General features: G+C 45.6%; 1 protein-coding gene across 2 annotated transcripts in view; it reads right to left on the reverse strand.

Moving 5' to 3' along the window:
- LOC129816844 (immunoglobulin superfamily member 3-like) overlaps positions 1-18,756 on the reverse strand; it is a 95,945-nt gene extending 77,189 nt beyond the window's left edge. The window contains exons 1-2 of one of the 2 annotated variants that reach the window (XM_055871772.1): positions 17,595-18,756; positions 3,299-3,676 (exon numbers count right to left, since the gene is read on the reverse strand). In XM_055871772.1, coding sequence (XP_055727747.1) covers positions 3,299-3,676; positions 17,595-17,634 — 418 coding nt within the window. In that variant the 5' untranslated portion in view covers positions 17,635-18,756. Of the gene's footprint in view, positions 1-3,298; positions 3,680-17,594 lie in introns of both variants that reach the window. The other variant, XM_055871771.1, reaches the window with a different exon arrangement.
- Between the last annotated feature and the right edge of the window lie 1,205 nt (positions 18,757-19,961).

The raw sequence follows: 19,961 nt of genomic DNA on the forward strand, positions 1-19,961 counted from the left end.
CTGCAAAACCGGCAGTGTATCAAATACTTGTTCTCCCCACTGTATGTATGTATGTATGTATGTATGTATGTATGTATGTATGTATGTATGTATGTATGTATGTATGTATGTATGTATGTATGTATGTATGTATGACTGTAGCTGTTCCATGTTGTCTTCTACGCGTAAAAGGGTCCATGCGGAAACACGTGGCTTAAAAAGTCCTGTGCGTTGAAGAAATAGAGGTACGATTAATGGCGTCAAAAAAAATGTACACCGATAAATATCGCCCTGCTAAACTCAGCAAAAAAAGAAACGTCCCTTTTCAGGACCATGTCTTTCAAATATAATTCGTAAAAATCCAAATAACTACACAGATATTCATTGTAAAGGGTTTAAACACTGTTTCCCGTGCTTGTTCAATGAACCATAAACAATTAATGAACTAACAGCTTACAGACGGTAGGAAATTAAGGTCACAGTTCTGAAAACTTCGGACAATAAAGAGGCCTTTCTACTGACTCTGAAAAACACCAAAAGAAAGATGCCCAGGGTCCCTGCACATCTGCCTTAGGCATGCTGCAGGGAGGCATGAGGACTGCAGATGTGGCCAGGGCAATAAATTGCAATGTCCGTACTGTGAGACTCCTAAGACAGCGCTACAGGGAGACAGGACGGACAGCTGAACGTCCTCACAGTGGCAGACCATGTGTAACAACACCTGCACAGGATCGGTACATCCGAACATCACACCTGAGGGACAGGTACAGGATGGCAACACCAACTGCCCGAGTTACACCAGGTATGCACAATCCCTCCATCAGTGCTCAGACTGTCCGCAATAGGCTGAGAGAGGTTGGACTGAGGGCTTGTAGGCCTGTTGTAAGGTAGGTCCTCACCAGACATCACCGGCATGTCTCCTATGGGCACAAACCCACCATCGCTGGACCAGACAGGACTGGCAAAAAGTGGTCTTCACTGACGACTCGTGGTTTTGTCTCACCAGGGGTGATGGTCGGATTAGTGTTTATCGTCGAAGGAATGAGTGTTACACCGAGGCCTGTACTCTGGAGTGGGATCGATTTGAAGGTGGAGGGTCCGTCATGATCTGGGGCGGTGTGTCACAGCATCATCGGACTGAGCTTGTTGTCACTGCAGGCAATCTCAACTCTGTGCGTTACATGGAAGACATCCTCCTCCCTCATGTGGTACCCTTCCTGCAGGCTCATCCTGACATGACCCTCCAGCATGACAATGCCACCAGCCATACTGCTCGTTCTGTGCGTGATTTCCTGCAAGACAGGAATGTCAGTGTTCTGCCATGGCCAGCAAAGAGCCCGGATCTCAATTACATTGAGCACGTCTGGGGCTTGTTGGATAGGAGGGTGACGGCTAGGGCCATTCCCCCCAGAAATGTCCGGGAACTTACAGGTGCCTTAGTGGAAGAGTCAGGTAACATCTCACAGCAAGAACTGGCAAATCTGGTGCAGTCCATGAGGAGGAGATGCACTGCAGTACTTAATGCAGCTGGTGGCCACACCAGATACTGACTGTTACTTTTGACCTCCCCCCCTTTGTTCAGGGAAACATTATTCAATTTCTGTTCGTCACATGTCTATGGAACTTGTTCAGTTTATGTCTCAATTGTTGAATCTTGCTATGTTCATACAAATATTTACACATGTCAGGTTTGCTGAAAATAAATGCAGTTGACAGTGAGTTTATTAACATATTTAGGGTTAACATAGGTTACTCCATGAGTACTTGGCGTGAACTCTGACCTCTCTCTCAGAACAAGTTCACCAGCCTCAGAGATGAAGACAGGACTGGAACCAGATTCTGACCTGGGAGTGTAATTCTCACCCATACCAGCTGTGCTTTGAGATCTCTGGGAATGTTTGAGTGGATTTCTATGTGTGTGTTTGTGTGTCACACAGAAATTGATGCTGGTGACAGAGACACGGGGGAAAGGAGGAGGGGGTTGGTGAGAGAAAGATGGGGCAAGATTTGCCCTGACCCAAGACAGGTGGCACACTGAACACTTCCTCCCGATCTCTGATCCAGTCACATACATTCTCAATGACTAGGCTTATCCTCCCATATGACCCCATTGCCAAAGCAATAACTTCTCACAGTGTACACCTTGGGTTAACTGCCCTGAGCAATGTACATATCTACCCTCATCTACCCTGTGTGTACGCATCTACCCTCATCTACAGATCTACCCTGTATCTACCCTGTATGTACAGATATACCCTCATCTACCCTGTATATACCCTCATCTACCCTGTATATACCCTCATCTACCCTGTAGGTACAGACATACCCTCATCTACCCTGTAGGTACAGACATACCCTCTATCTACCCTGTAGGTACACATCTACCCCCTATCTACCCTGTAGGTACACATCTACCCCATCTACCCTGTAGGTACACATCTACCCTGTAGGTACACATCTACCCTGTAGGTACACATCTACCCTGTAGGTACACATCTACCCTGTAGGTACACATCTACCCCATCTACCCTGTAGGTACACATCTACCCCATCTACCCTCTACGTACGCACCTCCCCTCTACGTACGCACCTCCCCTCTACGTACGCACCTCCCCTCTACGTACGCACCTCCCCTCTACGTACGCACCTCCCCTCTACGTACGCACCTCCCCTCTACGTACGCACCTCCCCTCTACGTACGCACCTCCCCTCTACGTACGCACCTCCCCTCTACGTACGCACCTACCCTCTATCAAGACATTGATTAGTTGAATAAGATGTGTTGTTGCTTGGCTAGAACAAAAACATCCACATCGTGTAGCTTTCAAACACCAGGGTTGGAGACCACTGTATCATATGTAGACATCCTAACAGCTAGTGATTATGCCCCATGTAGGCCCAGTTTAAAAGTGGTACACTATACAGAGACCACTGTATCATATGTAGACATCCTAACAGCTAGTGATTATGCCCCATGTAGGCCCAGTTTAAAAGTGGTACACTATACAGAGACCACTGTATCATATGTAGACATCCTAACAGCTAGTGATTATGCCCCATGTAGGCCCAGTTTAAAAGTGGTACACTATACAGAGACCACTGTATCATATGTAGACATCCTAACAGCTAGTGATTATGCCCCATGTAGGCCCAGTTTAAAAGTGGTACACTATACAGAGACCACTGTATCATATGTAGACATCCTAACAGCTAGTGATTATGCCCCATGTAGGCCCAGTTTAAAAGTGGTACACTATACAGAGAAAAGGGTGCCATTTGGGACACAGCCTTGGTGTATTGTGTTGTAACATGGACTCACCAGTAAGGTTGGTGCGGGCGCTGTAGGAACCGAGGTACTGTCCGTCTGTGTTGGGGGTGTAACACTCAAACAGCCCCTGGTCTCTGGCCTGGACCTTGGTGATGTGGAGCAGGGCTGAGTCCCTGGTCAGCCTCTCTACCCAGATCTCCTTACTGTTGACCCTCTGGGCGTACACGGCGTACGCATAGTTGGACTGGGCCGTGCTCACGATGCGGATCTCGCGGTCGGGCACCGAGGTCAGGTACATGGACCACTCAAAGTCCTGCTCCATGCCCTCCTTGTAGCCAGTCACATTGCACCAGATGGTCACGTGACTGCCCTCCGTCCGTACCAGCGGTCCGCTCTGAACGGTCACTACCCTCTGGGCCACGCTCACGCCTGCTGGGAGAGACGAGAGAAAAGGGGAGAGACGCAAAGAACATTGGTTACAAAACTGCTGTTAAAACATTTAGCATCCTGTGAGCTTTAGCTCCAGCACTCTCCCAAGAGGAACAGAGTCAACATGACATGTCCACTCAGTGTCCTGAAGAAACAGCCCTGTAGTCACACACACACTACAGAGAGAGAGACCGTGGGGAATTATGAAATATGAGGTCAGTGTCAGGCTGTTAAAATACTGTGACCAGGAGTCATGAAACTGAGAGGAGGTCGTGCGCACCACACATGGGACAGGGGTCATGAAACTGAGAGGAGGTGGTGCGCACCACACACGGGACAGGAGCCATGAAACTGAGAGGAGGTGGTGCGCACCACACACGGGACAGGAGCCATGAAACTGAGAGGAGGTGGTGCGCACCACACACGGGACAGGAGCCATGAAACTGAGAGGAGGTGGTGCGCACCACACATGGGACAGGGGTCATGAAACTGAGAGGAGGTGGCGCGCACCACACACGGGACAGGAGCCATGAAACTGAGAGGAGGTGGCGCGCACCACACACGGGACAGGGGTCATGAAACTGAGAGGAGGTGGTGCGCACCACACATGGGACAGGGGTCATGAAACTGAGAGGAGGTCGTGCGCACCACACACGGGACAGGGGCCATGAAACTGAGAGGAGGTGGTGCGCACCACACACGGGACAGGAGTCATGAAACTGAGAGGAGGTGGTGCGCACCACACACGGGACAGGGGTCATGAAACTGAGAGGAGGTCGGGCGCACCACACACGGGACAGGAGTCATGAAACTGAGAGGAGGTGGTGCGCACCACACACGGGACAGGAGTCATGAAACTGAGAGGAGGTCGGGCGCACCACACACGGGACAGGAGTCATGAAACTGAGAGGAGGTGGTGCGCACCACACACGGGACAGGAGTCATGAAACTGAGAGGAGGTGGTGCGCACCACACACGGGACAGGAGTCATGAAACTGAGAGGAGGTGGGGCGCACCACACACGGGACAGGAGTCATGAAACTGAGAGGAGGTGGTGCGCACCACACACGGGACAGGAGTCATGAAACTGAGAGGAGGTCGTGCGCACCACACACGGGACAGGGGTCATGAAACTGAGGGGAGGTGGTGCGCACCACACACGGGACAGGAGTCATGAAACTGAGAGGAGGTCGGGCGCACCACACACGGGACAGGGGTCATGAAACTGAGAGGAGGTCGTGCCCACCACACACGGGACAGGGGTCATGAAACTGAGAGGAGGTGGTGCGCACCACACACGGGACAGGGGTCATGAAACTGAGAGGAGGTGGTGCGCACCACACACGGGACAGGGGTCATGAAACTGAGAGGAGGTCGTGCGCACCACACACGGGACAGGGGTCATGCAAGGTTGTTATTTTAGTTCTTGGTGGAGGACATGCATGTCAATTGAAACACCTGTGGTCAGTTTCAGCTGAGGGAGATCACAGTACAAGAAGAGCAGACAATACACAGCAGCACAGGCAAAAGCATGCAGGCACACACCAATCCCAAACAGAAGGGGACTAGACACTGCTTCCTGTCTACATGACCAACTGCAGAACACAGCTGTGTGTGTGTGTGTTTTTCAGAGACCTCACAGAGAGGCTGTGTCTGTAGGCACAACAAAGTACATTAATATTTCAACAGATTTAAACTTCCAACATCCTCTCTTCCTCGTTGATCACTCTGTCGCAGTAACTTTCTCTCCCATTCTCCATTTTTCATTCACTGTTATGACTGACTGAGTGTGTGTGTGTGTGTGTCAAAATCAGATTTGTACCCCTGTATATAGCCTCATTATTGTTATTTTGTGTTACTTTTTATTATTTGTCACACGCGCCGTATACAACAGGTGAAGATCTTACAGCGAAATGCTTACTTACAAGCCCTGAACCAACAATGCAGTTGAAGAAATAGTTAAGAAAATCTTTATTAAATAAAACACACTAAAATAACAATTACGAGGCTATATGCAGAGGGTACCGGTACCGAGTCAATGTGCGGGGGTACAGGTTAGTTGAGGTAATTTGTTCATGTAGGTAGGGCTAAAGTGACTATGGATAGATAATAAACAGCGAGTAGCAGCAGTGTAAAAACAAAGGGTGTGTGGGGGGGGGGGGTCTATGTAAATAGTCCAGGTGGCCATTTGATCAATTGTTCAGCAGTCTTATGGCTTGGAGGTAGAACCTGTTAAGGATCCTTTTGGCGCTCCGGTACTGCTTGCCGTGCGGTAGCAGAGAGAACAGTCTATGACTTGGGTGACTGGAATCTTTAACCATTTTTTAGGCCTTCCTCTGACACTGCCTAGTATATAGGTCCTGGATGGCAGGAAGCTTGGTCCCAGTGATGTACTGGGCCGTACGCACTACCCTCTGTAGTGCCTTACGGTCGGATGGCGAGCAGTTGCCATACCAGGCGGTGATGCTCTCGATGGTGCAGCTGTAGAACTTTGAGGATCTGGGGACCCATGACAAATCTTTTCAGTCTCCTGAGGGGCAAAAGGTGTTGTCGTGCCTCGTCACGACTTTATTGGCGTGTTTGAACCATGATAGTTTGTTGGTGATGTGGACACCAATAAACTTAAAACTCTCAACCTGCTCCACTACAGCCCCGTTGATGTTAATGGGGGCCTGTTCGGCCCGCCTTTTCCTGTAGTCCATGATCAGCTCCTTTGTCTTGCTCACATTGAGGGAGAGGTTGTTGTCCTGGCACCACACTGCCAGGTCTCTGACCTCCCTCATAGTTGTCGGTGATCAGGTGTGTGTCTGCGCATGCGTGCAGAAAAGATTATCTTGTTGAAAAATGAACAAATGCATGCAGACTGTGCTCAGCGAGTCGACATAACGTGTGCGTGCGCGCTATAGTGTGAGAGTAAGATTGTGTTTTTCCTCATATTATTTCGATCCTTCTTGGTTTTGTTTTGTGGTCCTTTGTCTTTTTTTCCCATTTTGAGGCACATTTTGCTCATGAGCTCATAAAAGCATTACAAATCTCTGATTTGTTTTTGGCTGCCTCAGTTGAAAGGGATTTCAATTCAATAAGAACAGCAATTCAGAACAAAATAAATATAAAAACGAATCACTCCGAGGCTTCACTTCTCCAATGGACCACAATAAGATAGAACTGGCCATGAACTCACAGACAGGACAGTTAAACACACCAAAACGTCTCAGGGGGATAAAGAGAAGAGAGAGGCCTCTAGGAAAATAGCAATCTTGCCAAAATACTGATGTTTTTATCTGCACTAAATGTGTAATATTTAATGTGTGGAATACCTCACTGGTTTGATATTGGGAGGTTGTCATCGTTTATCATTTATTACATTTATCAGTTCCCTTCCTCTCTCTTTCTGTAGTCTCTCTTCTACTCAATTTCTGTCATAATTCATCCACTCTCTTTCTGTCCTCTCTCGTCCACTCTCTTTCTGTCCTCTCTCGTCCACTCTCTTTCTGTCCTCTCTCGTCCACTCTCTTTCTGTCCTCTCTCGTCCACTCTCTTTCTGTCCTCTCTCGTCCACTCTCTTTCTGTCCTCTCTCGTCCACTCTCTTTCTGTCCTCTCTCGTCCACTCTCTTTCTGTCCTCTCTCGTCCACTCTCTTTCTGTCCTCTCTCGTCCACTCTCTTTCTGTCCTCTCTCGTCCACTCTCTTTCTGTCCTCTGTCGTCCACTCTCTGTGGTTCTGTTGTCTTGTCAGTAAGAGAAGATATTAACATAATACCAGACCATTAGTAACCAGGGCGCCATTCAGTCTGACCACATAGAGCTCAGAGTCACGGTGCTGTATTCCCTGATGCTCATGTTACTGCTGCCCTGGTCCAGTATTACTGCCAACAATACATTACTCACCACATGATTAGGCTGCTACTGCTCATATTGTATGAGCACTGAAACCATTATTCACCTCCCCCACCTCTCACTCTCCGTTTCTGTCAGGCTCTCTCTCCTTCTCCCGTCTCTCTCTCTCATCACACTCTCCCTCTCCTTATACACCCAGCCTCTCCCCCTCTACGCTTTCTCACTCCCTCCAGTCTCTCTCCCGCTTCCCTTCCTCTCTCTCTGAGTAAATTCCTGTCTCTCCTCCGTGCCTCGCGGTTCTCTGCATCTTTTCAGGCAGGATTTAAGAGGCTCTGTGAGACTTCAAAGCAACACAGCACTCTGCAGGCTGTTTTGAGAGGCTGACAACTACATGCCAACCCCTCCAGACCTCTAACTGATCACTCTATCCCTACAAACTAATCCCTCTGTACCCTCCATCTGGCTGCCTGTTCACCTCTGGCTGCACTGCCTTTATCACTCGCTGCCCCTGGGACTGGTAGCGTTCATTTACAAGCCCTTTATAGCGCTTTCTCTACCACCAACAGCCCACTGTCAGTCTCTCACTGTAACACCGTCGCCACCTCAGCCCCTCGGGTCAGGCAAAGGCAGGCAGTCAATGTCACTAAAAAGATTCAATCTGACCTCAGAGCAGTTTTAAACTGCTGTTCAGCGCGGGTCATAGAGGAATGGACTTGGAAGCTTTTGGCATGAACAACAACTTATGCACACACACACACACACACAAAAGAGGAAGCTGTAAAGAGGATTATGCTAAGTGGAAGGGGGGTAAACACTAATCCAATCATTTGTGGCTGGAAAACAGCATCATCTCACAGCACTGTACTGTTAGCACTCACACCACTAGCTTACTCCAACCCTCACAGGATAATTACACACACCTGCTAAGGTGGGAGTTGCACACAAACACACGGGACAGCTTATCATATTTGAAGCCATCCATCTTTTGTCATCCTGCTGGCATCAGTGGAGACATAAGACAGTCCTGTTACCTCGCCCCGCCTCCCCCCTTCATTCCTCATTATACCCAGGATGCTAAGGGCTGAGCGCTGCACATGCCAACGCTGCCTGGCTGGTCCAATGCCCAGGTGGATCTATTTCTGTCACACACACAGCTGGCTCCTCCATATGGGCCATACTACAGAGTAGAGGAGGACACAATCCCAGTCCTGTCTCAACTCCTCCACCAAACACACTACTTTGAGGGGTAAGAAGTGTGGCGGTAAGGCAACTGGAGGCACTGAAAAGGGGATAGATTATGAATATAGATTAAATAAATAAATGGGCTCAGCCTTACGGATGCGAATATATTATCTTTATTAGTATTCGATTACTTGAGTGAGTAATTTTTTTTGAGAAAGACAATTGTAGACCTACACTGAGTATACCAAACATTTGGAACAGCCCGAATTCGTCTTGGTATGGACTCTACAGGGTGTCGATAGCATGTTGATTCCAATGCTTCCCACAGTTGTCAAGTTGGCTGGATGTCCTTTGGGTGGTGGACCATTCTTGATACACATGGGAAACTGTTGAGTGCGAAAAATCCAGCAACGTTGCAGTTCTTGACACAAACCGGTGCAACATGCCGGAGGCACACTGAAAGACAATGAGTACATTTCACTGTGTGTGTGTGTGTGTTTTCCCGCTCTAGACTCGGGTTAAATCTCTCCCTATGGAATCCCTTAACATCATGCCCCTTTATTAACACCCATTACGACAGACAGACACCGACAGACAGAAAAATCTAATTTTCATTTGAAAGAAACGGACCATGTTAGCCATCAATTCATTTCAGAGGACTGCAGATGTAAAGCCTATTTCTCTACATATTACATTAATATGGGCCTGGATTCATATTAATGCTGCTCTTACATTACATCTATTTTATTATAGATGGGATCCTTTCACCAGTGTTATTCTGTGAGAAGCTGTAATGTAGACAGACCTCTCTCTCAGAGCCAGTATAACAGACAGCCAGACCTCTCTCTCAGAGCCAGTATAACAGACAGCCAGACCTCTCTCTCAGAGCCAGTATAACAGACAGCCAGACCTCTCTCTCAGAGCCAGTATAACAGACAGCCAGACCTCTCTCTCAGAGCCAGTATAACAGACAGCCAGACCTCTCTCTCAGAGCCAGTATAACAGACAGCCAGACCTCTCTCTCAGAGCCAGTATAACAGACAGACACACACTACATACAGTATGAGTCAGAGTAAGGGAGAGATCTCATCTTTAGCCTTTATAGGACTCCGAAATGAACTGGTCCTGTATGGCTCAGTTGGCAGAGCATGGCGCTTGCTATGCCAGGGTTGTGGGTTGGATTCCCACAGGGGACCAATATGAAACTGTATGTGCTCACTACTGTAAGTCACTCTAGATAAGAGTAATTGGACGCCACCGTCCCACCTGCCCGTAAGAAGAAAACTTTTTTTTCTTACCACTTTACCCCTCTCAAAATCCTATCCTAATTGACATCTCTTTTCAAATATGTGGAAGAGAGACAGGCTTTAATTATGGCAACACTGTACATGGGCATTCTGTGGGTTTATGAGGTCAAACAATCACAATGCAACAGACTCCATCTCTGCCCTCAGCCTTCCTCGGCCCAGTCAGTAGACAGTCAGTCAGTAGACAGTCAGTCAGTAGACAGTCAGTCAGTAGACAGTCAGTCAGTAGACAGTCAGTCAGTAGACAGTCAGTCAGTAGACAGTCAGTCAGTAGACAGTCAGTCAGTAGACAGTCAGCCAGTAGACAGTGTGGGGCTGAGAGGGTGTTTTTACAGGCAGCTTCAAAGCACTCAAGGCACACAGCAGAGTAGTCCAGCAGCACATCCTCTGTGTAATTTACCCACCATCACACACCAGTTAAAAGACAGGCCGGCAGAGCACTGTGATGACTGACCACCAGCCCTTACCACTGACTAATGGAGAGGGAGGAGGGGAAAGAGAGAACAGACAGGAGACGGAGCGAGAGGAGGAGAGAGAGGGAAAATGAGAAAGAAATAGAGCAAAAGGAGAAAAAATATAAAGGCAGAAAGAGAAATGGCTGGAAAGAGACTGAGGGGAAAAGGGCATTTGTGTTTCAACTCAGTAATTTCCGTCCCTTAATTCAATCCTCAGTCCTTCCCTCCCCCTGCTTCTCTCAGGTCAAAATTAGCCCTGCAGCCACCAACAAGGCCAGGCTGAGAGAGAGATAGACCAAACCATCATGTCAGCTATTACCTCATCTCAACATGGGGGTGCAGATGGGTATAGAGAGAGGGAGAGAAAGGCTCAGAAGGTGAGTTTTGTTAAGCAGTTGTGTTGTGGCTAAGGTCCAACCTCTGAGCAAGAACAGAGACCGCAGCCAGAGTGTACAAAGAACATCAAGCACTGCTCAGTCAGTCACACACATGCAGAGGCAGAGCTGGCTCATTCTTACACTTTGGGGAGTCTCCTCTCATGTTAGTTCAGTGTCATGTAAGGTCCTGGTCTCTTCATGTCAACTAGCTCTAATTCATGGCCCTCGTGGGCCACCATACGCATGACCCCATCTGTGTGCCCGCCCATCACAGCTGCTGAGACCAGGCCAAGAACACCAGGGGGTAACTACCCCTCTGAGTGTGTCTCTACCCATCCCGACCCATAATTAATTCATAATTGAAGTTGATGGTGAGGAAGGCTAAAGTTGCCCAGCTCCTCTCTCGCCTCTGTCCATAATGGACATGGTTAAAAATTTAGTGTTTGTGACCAACTCACTCATCCATATAAAAAACCTACTGTAGCACACAGCCAGTGTCTCACACTCCCTCACACACAGAGACCGTACTCTGCCCCCTGTCCTGTCCCATCTGAAGTGTCGCCCTCTGCCCCCCTTCCCACAGTCCATTAACTCCATATAGCCACCTGCTTCCCTGTGCAAAAGCCCTCTCTGCTCCCCAGGGCCCTAAACCCTATCAGACCAGCCAACAACAGAACAGCACGACAAAGGGATGGACATAGAACTATCCCCATACATTCACAAACACAGAACATCATCAACAAAAACAGTTTAAGGTTTTACAAACACCTTTCCTTGAAATGAGACACACATCTGCAATCCAGGAACACACACACTCCTCACACGTGTAGGTACAAACTCCAGACAGCTGCTCAAGTTAATGTAACACTATAAATCCAACTTCCAGTCTTCTATAATTATCCAAACCCACACGTTAATAGCTCTGTATGACAGCTTGCTCTCCATCTCTCCCCGTTTGTGTATTAAGCCACAGATTGGAAAGGAAACTAATTAACTAATAATTAGACTCTTCAAACAGACTTCTCTACCATTGTCAGTCATTTTGGCATTCAGGATGCGAGTGAAGCAAAGCCACACACACGTACAAGCTCGTACACAAAGACAGTCTCTCACACACAGTTTCTCTCGGTCTCTCTCACGAACACACACACAGTGTTTTCCTCTTGAGTTACAGGGATTTGATTTGAGAATCAGATCAGATGCCTCCAATGTCCCTGTGGGTTATCTTAGCTCAGACCCATGCTGACTGCATCCTATTCACCTTTTGTTTTCAATCTAAAAAAAACAGCCATGGGGTGTGTGTGTGTAAGACAGGGGGGGGGTGGGGGGGGTGACACTACAGGGAGGTGTGTGGGGGGGGTGTGCATTGTTATGTAAGTGTGTGTGTGTCACAGAGTCTGTGGATGTACTGTGCAGCAGGGGAGCTGTCTCCATAGTAACCCTGCGTCTCATGCGCATCCCACTGAGGCTGTGTTTGGGCAGAGAATCCAGCGAGGATTCTGGGTATGTAAACCCAAGTATTGTGGGTGGATCTGGAGGAGTGGAATCTGGGCTACCCTGTTATCTAACAGAGCTCCGAGTAGAAGTTGCACCTAGGCACATATCTAATATCAGCTTACCCCCTATAAATCCTAACCATTAGGCAAAACTGATTTTGGACCAGTGTCTAGGGGACAACCTCATCCTACTCACCCTTCTAAACTAGGGAGGGGAGAAGGGGCGGCAGGTAGCCTAGTGGTTAGAGCATTGGACTTGTAACTGAAAGGTCGCAAGATCGAATCCCTGAGCTGACAAGGTAAAAGTATGTCGTTCTGCCCCTGAACAAGGCAGTTAACCCACTGTTCCTAGGTCGTCGTTGAAAATAATAATTTGTTCTTTACTGACTTGCCTAGTTAAATAAAGGTTAAAAAAATTATTTAAAAAGGGGGAGGTATTCAAAGTGGATGGTAGTTTATGGTGGTATTTAAAGTGAAGAGGGGGTGGGATGTCAAGGAAATAACCACCCAAACCCAACAGACCAGTTAAACTGCCTTTTATCTTATCTGAGAGAAGGTACCTCAGACATAAAGACACACAAAAACCCACAAAAAAAATGTGCACTGTAAATGATTTAGGCCTGCAATCACAACTGTAACATCATCAACAGCTGTCTGAATTCTGGTGATCAGCTCTGAGGTCAAAGAGAGTTCACCACTACAGAAAGAAACAAGGCAGACACTACAGAGTTACTCCATCCAGACACAAACCAGATGCTGCAGACAGGCACCGGATTCATTTTAAGCAGGAAGGAGATTAAAAATAAGCAGGCCATTTTCCAATTTATCTTTAATGTCCAGAGAATGTATCCTAAACTATGTTGAGAGAGCAGCACCAGGTTTTTACTGAGTGTAACAGTAGGTCGCAGTGCTTTAGTAAAATTGACTGTTAAAACCCTCCAGTGTGAGAGGAGTGTGTGTTGAGGCGGTAGTTAGCAGCGGTGACAGTTAGGTGTGAATGTCCCTACCTTTGTGTTAACTCAGCATTACAGGGTCCTCTCTAGCCCTGAGGGCAACTGTAAAATTGACTGCTGCTCTGGCTGCGTACACACTGTTCTCTAAAGACTTACCATCAAAGGAAACAAACTACCCAAGTACTTACTGAGGCAGGTCTGGGTCTGATGTCCAGACTCATTTGATCTTTCTGGTCTACTGATCCTTCACCAATCAAAACGTTGTGCTCTCTCTCAGCCCGAAGCGGACAACAACCTATCAATGACTTGTAACTCTGAATATTCATGAGGAGTTGAAAGAGAAGCAGGTGGGCTACAGTAAGTGAATGACGTTTGTAGTGGTCTTGCTGTTGTCAGGTAAACAAGCCAGATAGAGGGAAACAATGTGATGAAGTAGCATGATGTTATGGGTACACTACAAACACACTTTCAGAACACACAAACACAGAAAAGCCTCCAGATTTACATTGGATAAAAGTAGAGACTACAAAATGGTATATCATACAATGCAGCTGGGGAACAATGGGAAAGTAATTCTGCTTTGAAAGTTGATAAACTTGTAACCTCACTTTTGAGAAAATGGCCCTTGAATATTTCGGGACACCTACTGGAGAGCTCTTCTTATCTACACCTATTCAGCATAGTTAACACATTCATAAGCCTTAGCCCCACCCACACGTTAAGGATTCACATGTGAGGCCATGTGCTAAACAGAGAGAGTAATTTAGTGTAGTAAACAACCTAAGATTTCTAAACTAAAAGTGGTTAAAGTAGTAGCCTCCAATAAGGAAAAACCCCTGAAAAAAAACACTTTATCGAGTCCTATATCACAATCAAAGTTTGTCACATGCCCAGATTACAGAAGATGTAAATGGTACAGTGAAATGGTTACTTGCATTTTTGCACAGTAGCAATATCAAAAATATAATGTTTCCAGATTAATATTTTATAATTATTAGATGATTCTTACCCACACCTGGCTAACTTGATGGGTCATGTAATCATCTGGTGAAGTGGAGTCGTTTGTTTAGACATGTAGCTAGCAAGCTAAACAATTAACCTAATGGTGCTTTCAAGACAACTGGGAACTTGGAATAATACAAGGTCAAATCATGATATCCGTGATCTTCAGGTCATAAAGTTGGGGCTCTAGAAAAAGGCCCGCGTTCCCGAGTTGGAATTCCGAGTTGGATGACCGTTCAAAACGAGTTCCCAGTTGTCATGTTTGCACTGAAGTCGGCGATTTCCCAGTTCCCAGTTGTTTTGAACGCAGCAATAATCCCAACCCATACTACTAGCAATACAAACAGATTGTCATAGCTGGCCACCATGCATGAATCTGCAAGTAGCTAAAGATAATCAACTAGGTTCAATGTTAGCTCGCTAACTAACATTAGGCTATAACTAGCAATGCAAATGGATTTCTGAGATATTTATATTATTACTAAACAGATCATACACATAAAGTTAGCTAGCGAGCCAGCCAACTAACATTAGTTCTTTAACAGTACACTTTAACTGGCAATGAAAATGACTTTGACAAAATTACAAATATATAATATCTGAAAATGCTAGCTAGACTATCTTACCCGTATACAGGGATGAACACATGTGCCTCTCTGTCACGGTTGCCCTCTCCTTGGCTATCATCCACCGGCATTCAACTAATTTCTAAACTCGGTCCACTTCTTCTGTGACAACAACACTGTTGGCTTCCCCGTCAATGTCATCAGAAGACTCTACAATGTTTGGTTCAATTACAATGTTTTTACCTAAAATCAGGGATTTCCTCATTGTCGGATTCATTTTCAGTCAGAGAGATTCAGCATGTCAGGATTGTCTTCCAGAAAGTGGAGAGGAGGAGCAACACTTGTGCAGTTCTTCATTATACATGTTTTTTAAAGCCTACATACTAAGCAGCTCATGTTATAGACAGAAGCATGCGACATGGCAGACCAATCCGAACTCATCTCTCAGCATGTCCAGCCCATCCATTATGTCAGCCAATCCTGACTAGTAAGAAAGTTCCTGTCTTTTTCCGTGGCTAAACCAACTAGGTTTGTAATTTAACGATTTTACAGATGGCATACACGTTTGTTAATAAGGCACATGAAAGATCACATGGTCCAGATGGCATTTCTGCCCAAATAAAATGCATTTTGATTTTTTTTCTTCTACGAATCATGTTTACATTCAAAGTATTCTCCTGTGAAGTAGAGATGTGTGACATACATCTAGTTTCCTGAAATGAGTCACATATTAGCAAAATAAAACATAAAAGCAAAGTCAAAAACCTTTACAAACCGGGAATATCCTAAAAACATGCACACAAAGGAGAAACACGCTTCCCAGCCAAGCCTCTGTAGAATGCACACAGATGTACAGCCAGGGACAGGGTGAGCGATTGCATTATGAGCACTGTCTACACATGCTTGCTCTGTATATATACATAGGCACTCGCACATAGATACACAAACCCAGGTCATCTGCTGGCCAAACAGCTGGAATATATGTTAGAAGCCTAAAGTGTGTCCTATACCACCAATAATTTAGTTTTAGCATCAGAGTAACATCCACAAAGACACGACAGATCCACTCAAACGCACAGCAATGTTTAAACAATGCTGACTCTTCCTTGACCGAGAGATAAAATTCCTCTCATTCTATAAGTGTGTGTGGGTGTGTGTTTGTGACACACAGCTGTCATTCTGTGGGGAGCATTGGATAGTCAGAAGGAAAGACCATTTAGACTGGCCTTCCATTACCAAAATTGACAAAGTTGAGTGAATTCAATGCCAGTAAAATTAATAACTGACAGAAATTAGGATACTGCACTAGCAGGGACGAGTCAGCTAGACTTACATTTGCATGTTAGACTGCCTCATAACTATTGGTTTCCATGAGACTCAACTGGTGGATTTAAACTACACAGTGAAACTGGCCTGAGATCAGTGCATACAGAGGCTTTGGCAGCAAACAGTCATAGAGAGCCTATACTAACTATTCTGCAGTCAGTTGAGCCAGTATAGACAACTGAAGCATCTCTCCATTACTGTTTAACCAGCCAGCTGAACAACACATTAGACTTTCTATTAGTTATATAAACCAGAACGGTTCAGGGATTCAGAGCTCTCTCTCTCTGCCACGACTACAGGGTAATACACGCATCATTTACACAGCACCCTACATTACCACCATGTGTAAGAGCTTTCTGTAAAGTAGAAAATTAGACAGTCAACATATTGTACTCTGTTTAACTGCTGTCCATCTCTATAGGAAAACCATAGCATTTCTATGATGTATTGTATTTCATTCTACACCTTAATTTCACCTTGGGAAATGTAAAATTATTCAAATGTATCAATCAATATCTCCTACATGAAGTTGACCAGCTGAAAGGGCAAGTGAACTAACAAGAAGACTGTTAATCTAACCCAATGGCAGGGATCCATCCCCCCACAGCAATAACATGCCTCCCATCCAGGAACAGAGCAGCCATCTGGTGTGTGTACTGGGTGGGCTATGCTATATGTGTCAGTGAAAGTGTATGTCATGTGCATGACAGAGAGAGAATAGTTGAGTGTCCCAAGGTGCTATATAAAGTGAAAAATGTAAGGTGTCTGTGTGTATTGACTACAGGCACCAATAAGGGGATGTGGTCACTGTTATCCAACTCATCCAGAGAAAGAGGAGCTTGAGTCTGCGGGGTTAATCTGAGATTTACACCCAAATATCACATGAAGCTAGTTCTCCCCCCTCCACACACACTATGATAGAAAAACAATAACTTGTTCACAGCTATAATAGAGCTGTGAAACACAAAACGGATAAACACGCAGACACAGCTGTCCCAAAGGCATCTCTGTAAGTGAGTAGTGAGCAATGATGGATTTATATACATCATTGGTAGTGACTAAGACAATGCCCCCTCCCTAGACTAGTGACTCCTACTGAGGTGGGATTGGCAAACACACACTCTCACACCTACATACACTCAGAGTTTGGATTTGTCATTCAGGTGTGTCATCATGCAGATGTCTTGGCATGCAGGTGTGCTATGACTCAGGTGTCAGAGTCTGGGGACGAACTGTTCTTCTTAATTAAATAGACACAATTCTAAAAAGGCACTCGCACATCTGAGCTATCTTTTTTTGAAAGTGCATGGTAACAATTGAATAACATTCGGGGTTCTTATTTGTTATCTCATGTAATTAAATAGAAGAGAAAGATGACTATGTGTCCAATCTAAGCAATAGGTACAGGCGTGACTTACCAAGCAGCGCACACGCAGTAAGGAGCGTGCGGATGCCCATTGTCTTCCTTCTGTCTCTCCCCTCAGACACCGTTCCTATAATCCGTTTGGCGAGGCAAAACTTCCGTCTGTTTTGAGGCAGAAATTTTGGGATCTATGGCAGACCACCTGTGCGGGCGACGAACGGGTAGGTCTGGTGCCCCCCGGGGATCGAACCTGCTGGGTTGACTTGAGACTGAGATCCCCACCGCTATAGCGAAGTCGCCTACTGCCCGTATCCTGCTCTGAGATGCGGGGCTTGGTAGACTCGGGTGTCGTTTCTCTGTATCTATCCTATTGTCAATGACGATATGCACCCATAAAAGACGCCTACCCTGACCCTTCTTCCTTTCCTACGCATCGGACAGAGAGACTGCGGAGGCCCTTCGCTGTAGAAAGCCAAACCACCTCAGCAGGGAAAGTCCAGCGTGTGTGGATGTCTTGCTTTGTTAGTGCGCTATTTAGAATTTTGCCAACACCAAGATTTTTTCGGATCAATATGTCAAATAAATACGTAAAGTCCTTCTGCTGAGAATGTACATAAAATACTTAATTTCCGTGGGCGTCCTCTTCCTCCGGGGAGATAGCGCTTTCCAAACGCACGCTGGTTCAGTAAAGTCAATCTCCTTTCACTGCTTCACTACAACAACAAAAAAACACTCGGAGTCGATGGGCGGGCGCTCTAGCGGCAGAACATAATACAATATTAACGTGCCATAGGATGGACTTCCGAGCGAATTCGTCAATGGACCGAATCCACCGCAAATTAACCACAGTAGCCTACTTTTTGTATTTTAATTGTTTATAAAAGTATCCAAATCGTCTATTATCGTTGATCAGAGAATTGAGTGTTGTTCATAGCCTACACAAAGCGTTGTTCGGGCACAAATATATTGATAAACCCACACCGCGAGAATAACCTCACATTTCAGATGTGTTTCTGATCAATAGCTTAGTCAAAAGGATCAGTTGCTGTTCTTCAACGGCTTCGAGTCGTCCTTCTTCTGCAAATTCAGTTTTAAATAAATATTTTTTGAATATTCCCTAGGTGTATTCCTTGTATGTCATTTCCTGGTTGGAAGAAATTCCCTTTGAGCGCTGTAATTTCGTATTCCCTGCCATTTGAAAGACTAACTAGCATGCCACACAATCCCACCCCCAAGCAGAAACCACGCCCCACGGGCTACTTTCTACAATTCACCCAGTAAGGACTGACACCGACCCACTCCAATTGGCCAAAAGGCGTGACTAAATCGATAAATTTTACAATTTCCAAATGTATTCACATGCAGTAAATTGGATAGAGCATACACTTGGTATGGGCATGGGATATTACATGACACTTTTTATTGAATTAAATATTAGGTCTTGAATTTTATGATACCAATAATAATAGTCTTGAGATTTATTTAACAGCATGTGTTTTTGCTTTTCAATTTCTCTCTCCAAAATATACAGGGCCATAGATTAATCCTATGAGCTGAGAATAAACACAAAGCCTTGTGATTCCTATAACCAGTTTACAACATATATGGGATTCAGCACTTCAGCTAGAGCTAACTTGAAATCAAGAGGGGCTGCCCAAATATTTTGGTTTGGCATAGTATACCTGAGCACTGTTTGGCAGTGTTTACACTATAAATAAACCATGGTGAAAATACAGCTGAATATCCCTATTGAAAACACTCCAATATATCTGCCTAACCCTTAAAAAGAAGTTGTGGTGTAAATGTAAAGGATAGACAGCTTTGAGTAGTAATCTCTGTGTTTTTAAAGGGGGGAAACAAAAGGATTTCGTGGATGGCTGTCGACCCATAACAATTCAGTCACAGATTAGATAGTGATGTGATGGAATGTAGGCTACTCCTGCCATAGGGCCAAGTCCTTATAATGTCTCCCACCCAATATATCCAAAACAAGCACTCACACACTGTGGGGTGAAAAAAATCACACCATTTCACTCTACAGTGGAGTGAAATATAATGAAATGCTGTGTAGTGTACACCTCATTGCAATATTTCCTGGGGTGACTTTTCTTTTTGAGTGAATTGTAGAGTTACCACCCATGAGAGTATTTGTTAGTGACACAGACATGGTTGTTGAATTATTCCCTTTAAAAAGGCTGTGGTGTTCAACAATTGAGTTGCTAGGCAAATGTTATCAAAACATGAAAATCTACAGTATACATTGTGATGCCTTCAGAAAGTATTCACACCCCTTGACATTTTCCACATTTTGTTGTGTTACAGCCTGAATTGAAAATTGATTAAATTTACATTTTTGGACGCTAGCATACACACGATACCCCATAACGTCAAAGTTTAATTATGTTTTCAGAAATGTTTACAA

This window comes from Salvelinus fontinalis, chromosome 19 (assembly GCF_029448725.1).
Source record: "Salvelinus fontinalis isolate EN_2023a chromosome 19, ASM2944872v1, whole genome shotgun sequence".
Classification (NCBI taxonomy): Eukaryota; Metazoa; Chordata; class Actinopteri; order Salmoniformes; family Salmonidae; genus Salvelinus; species Salvelinus fontinalis.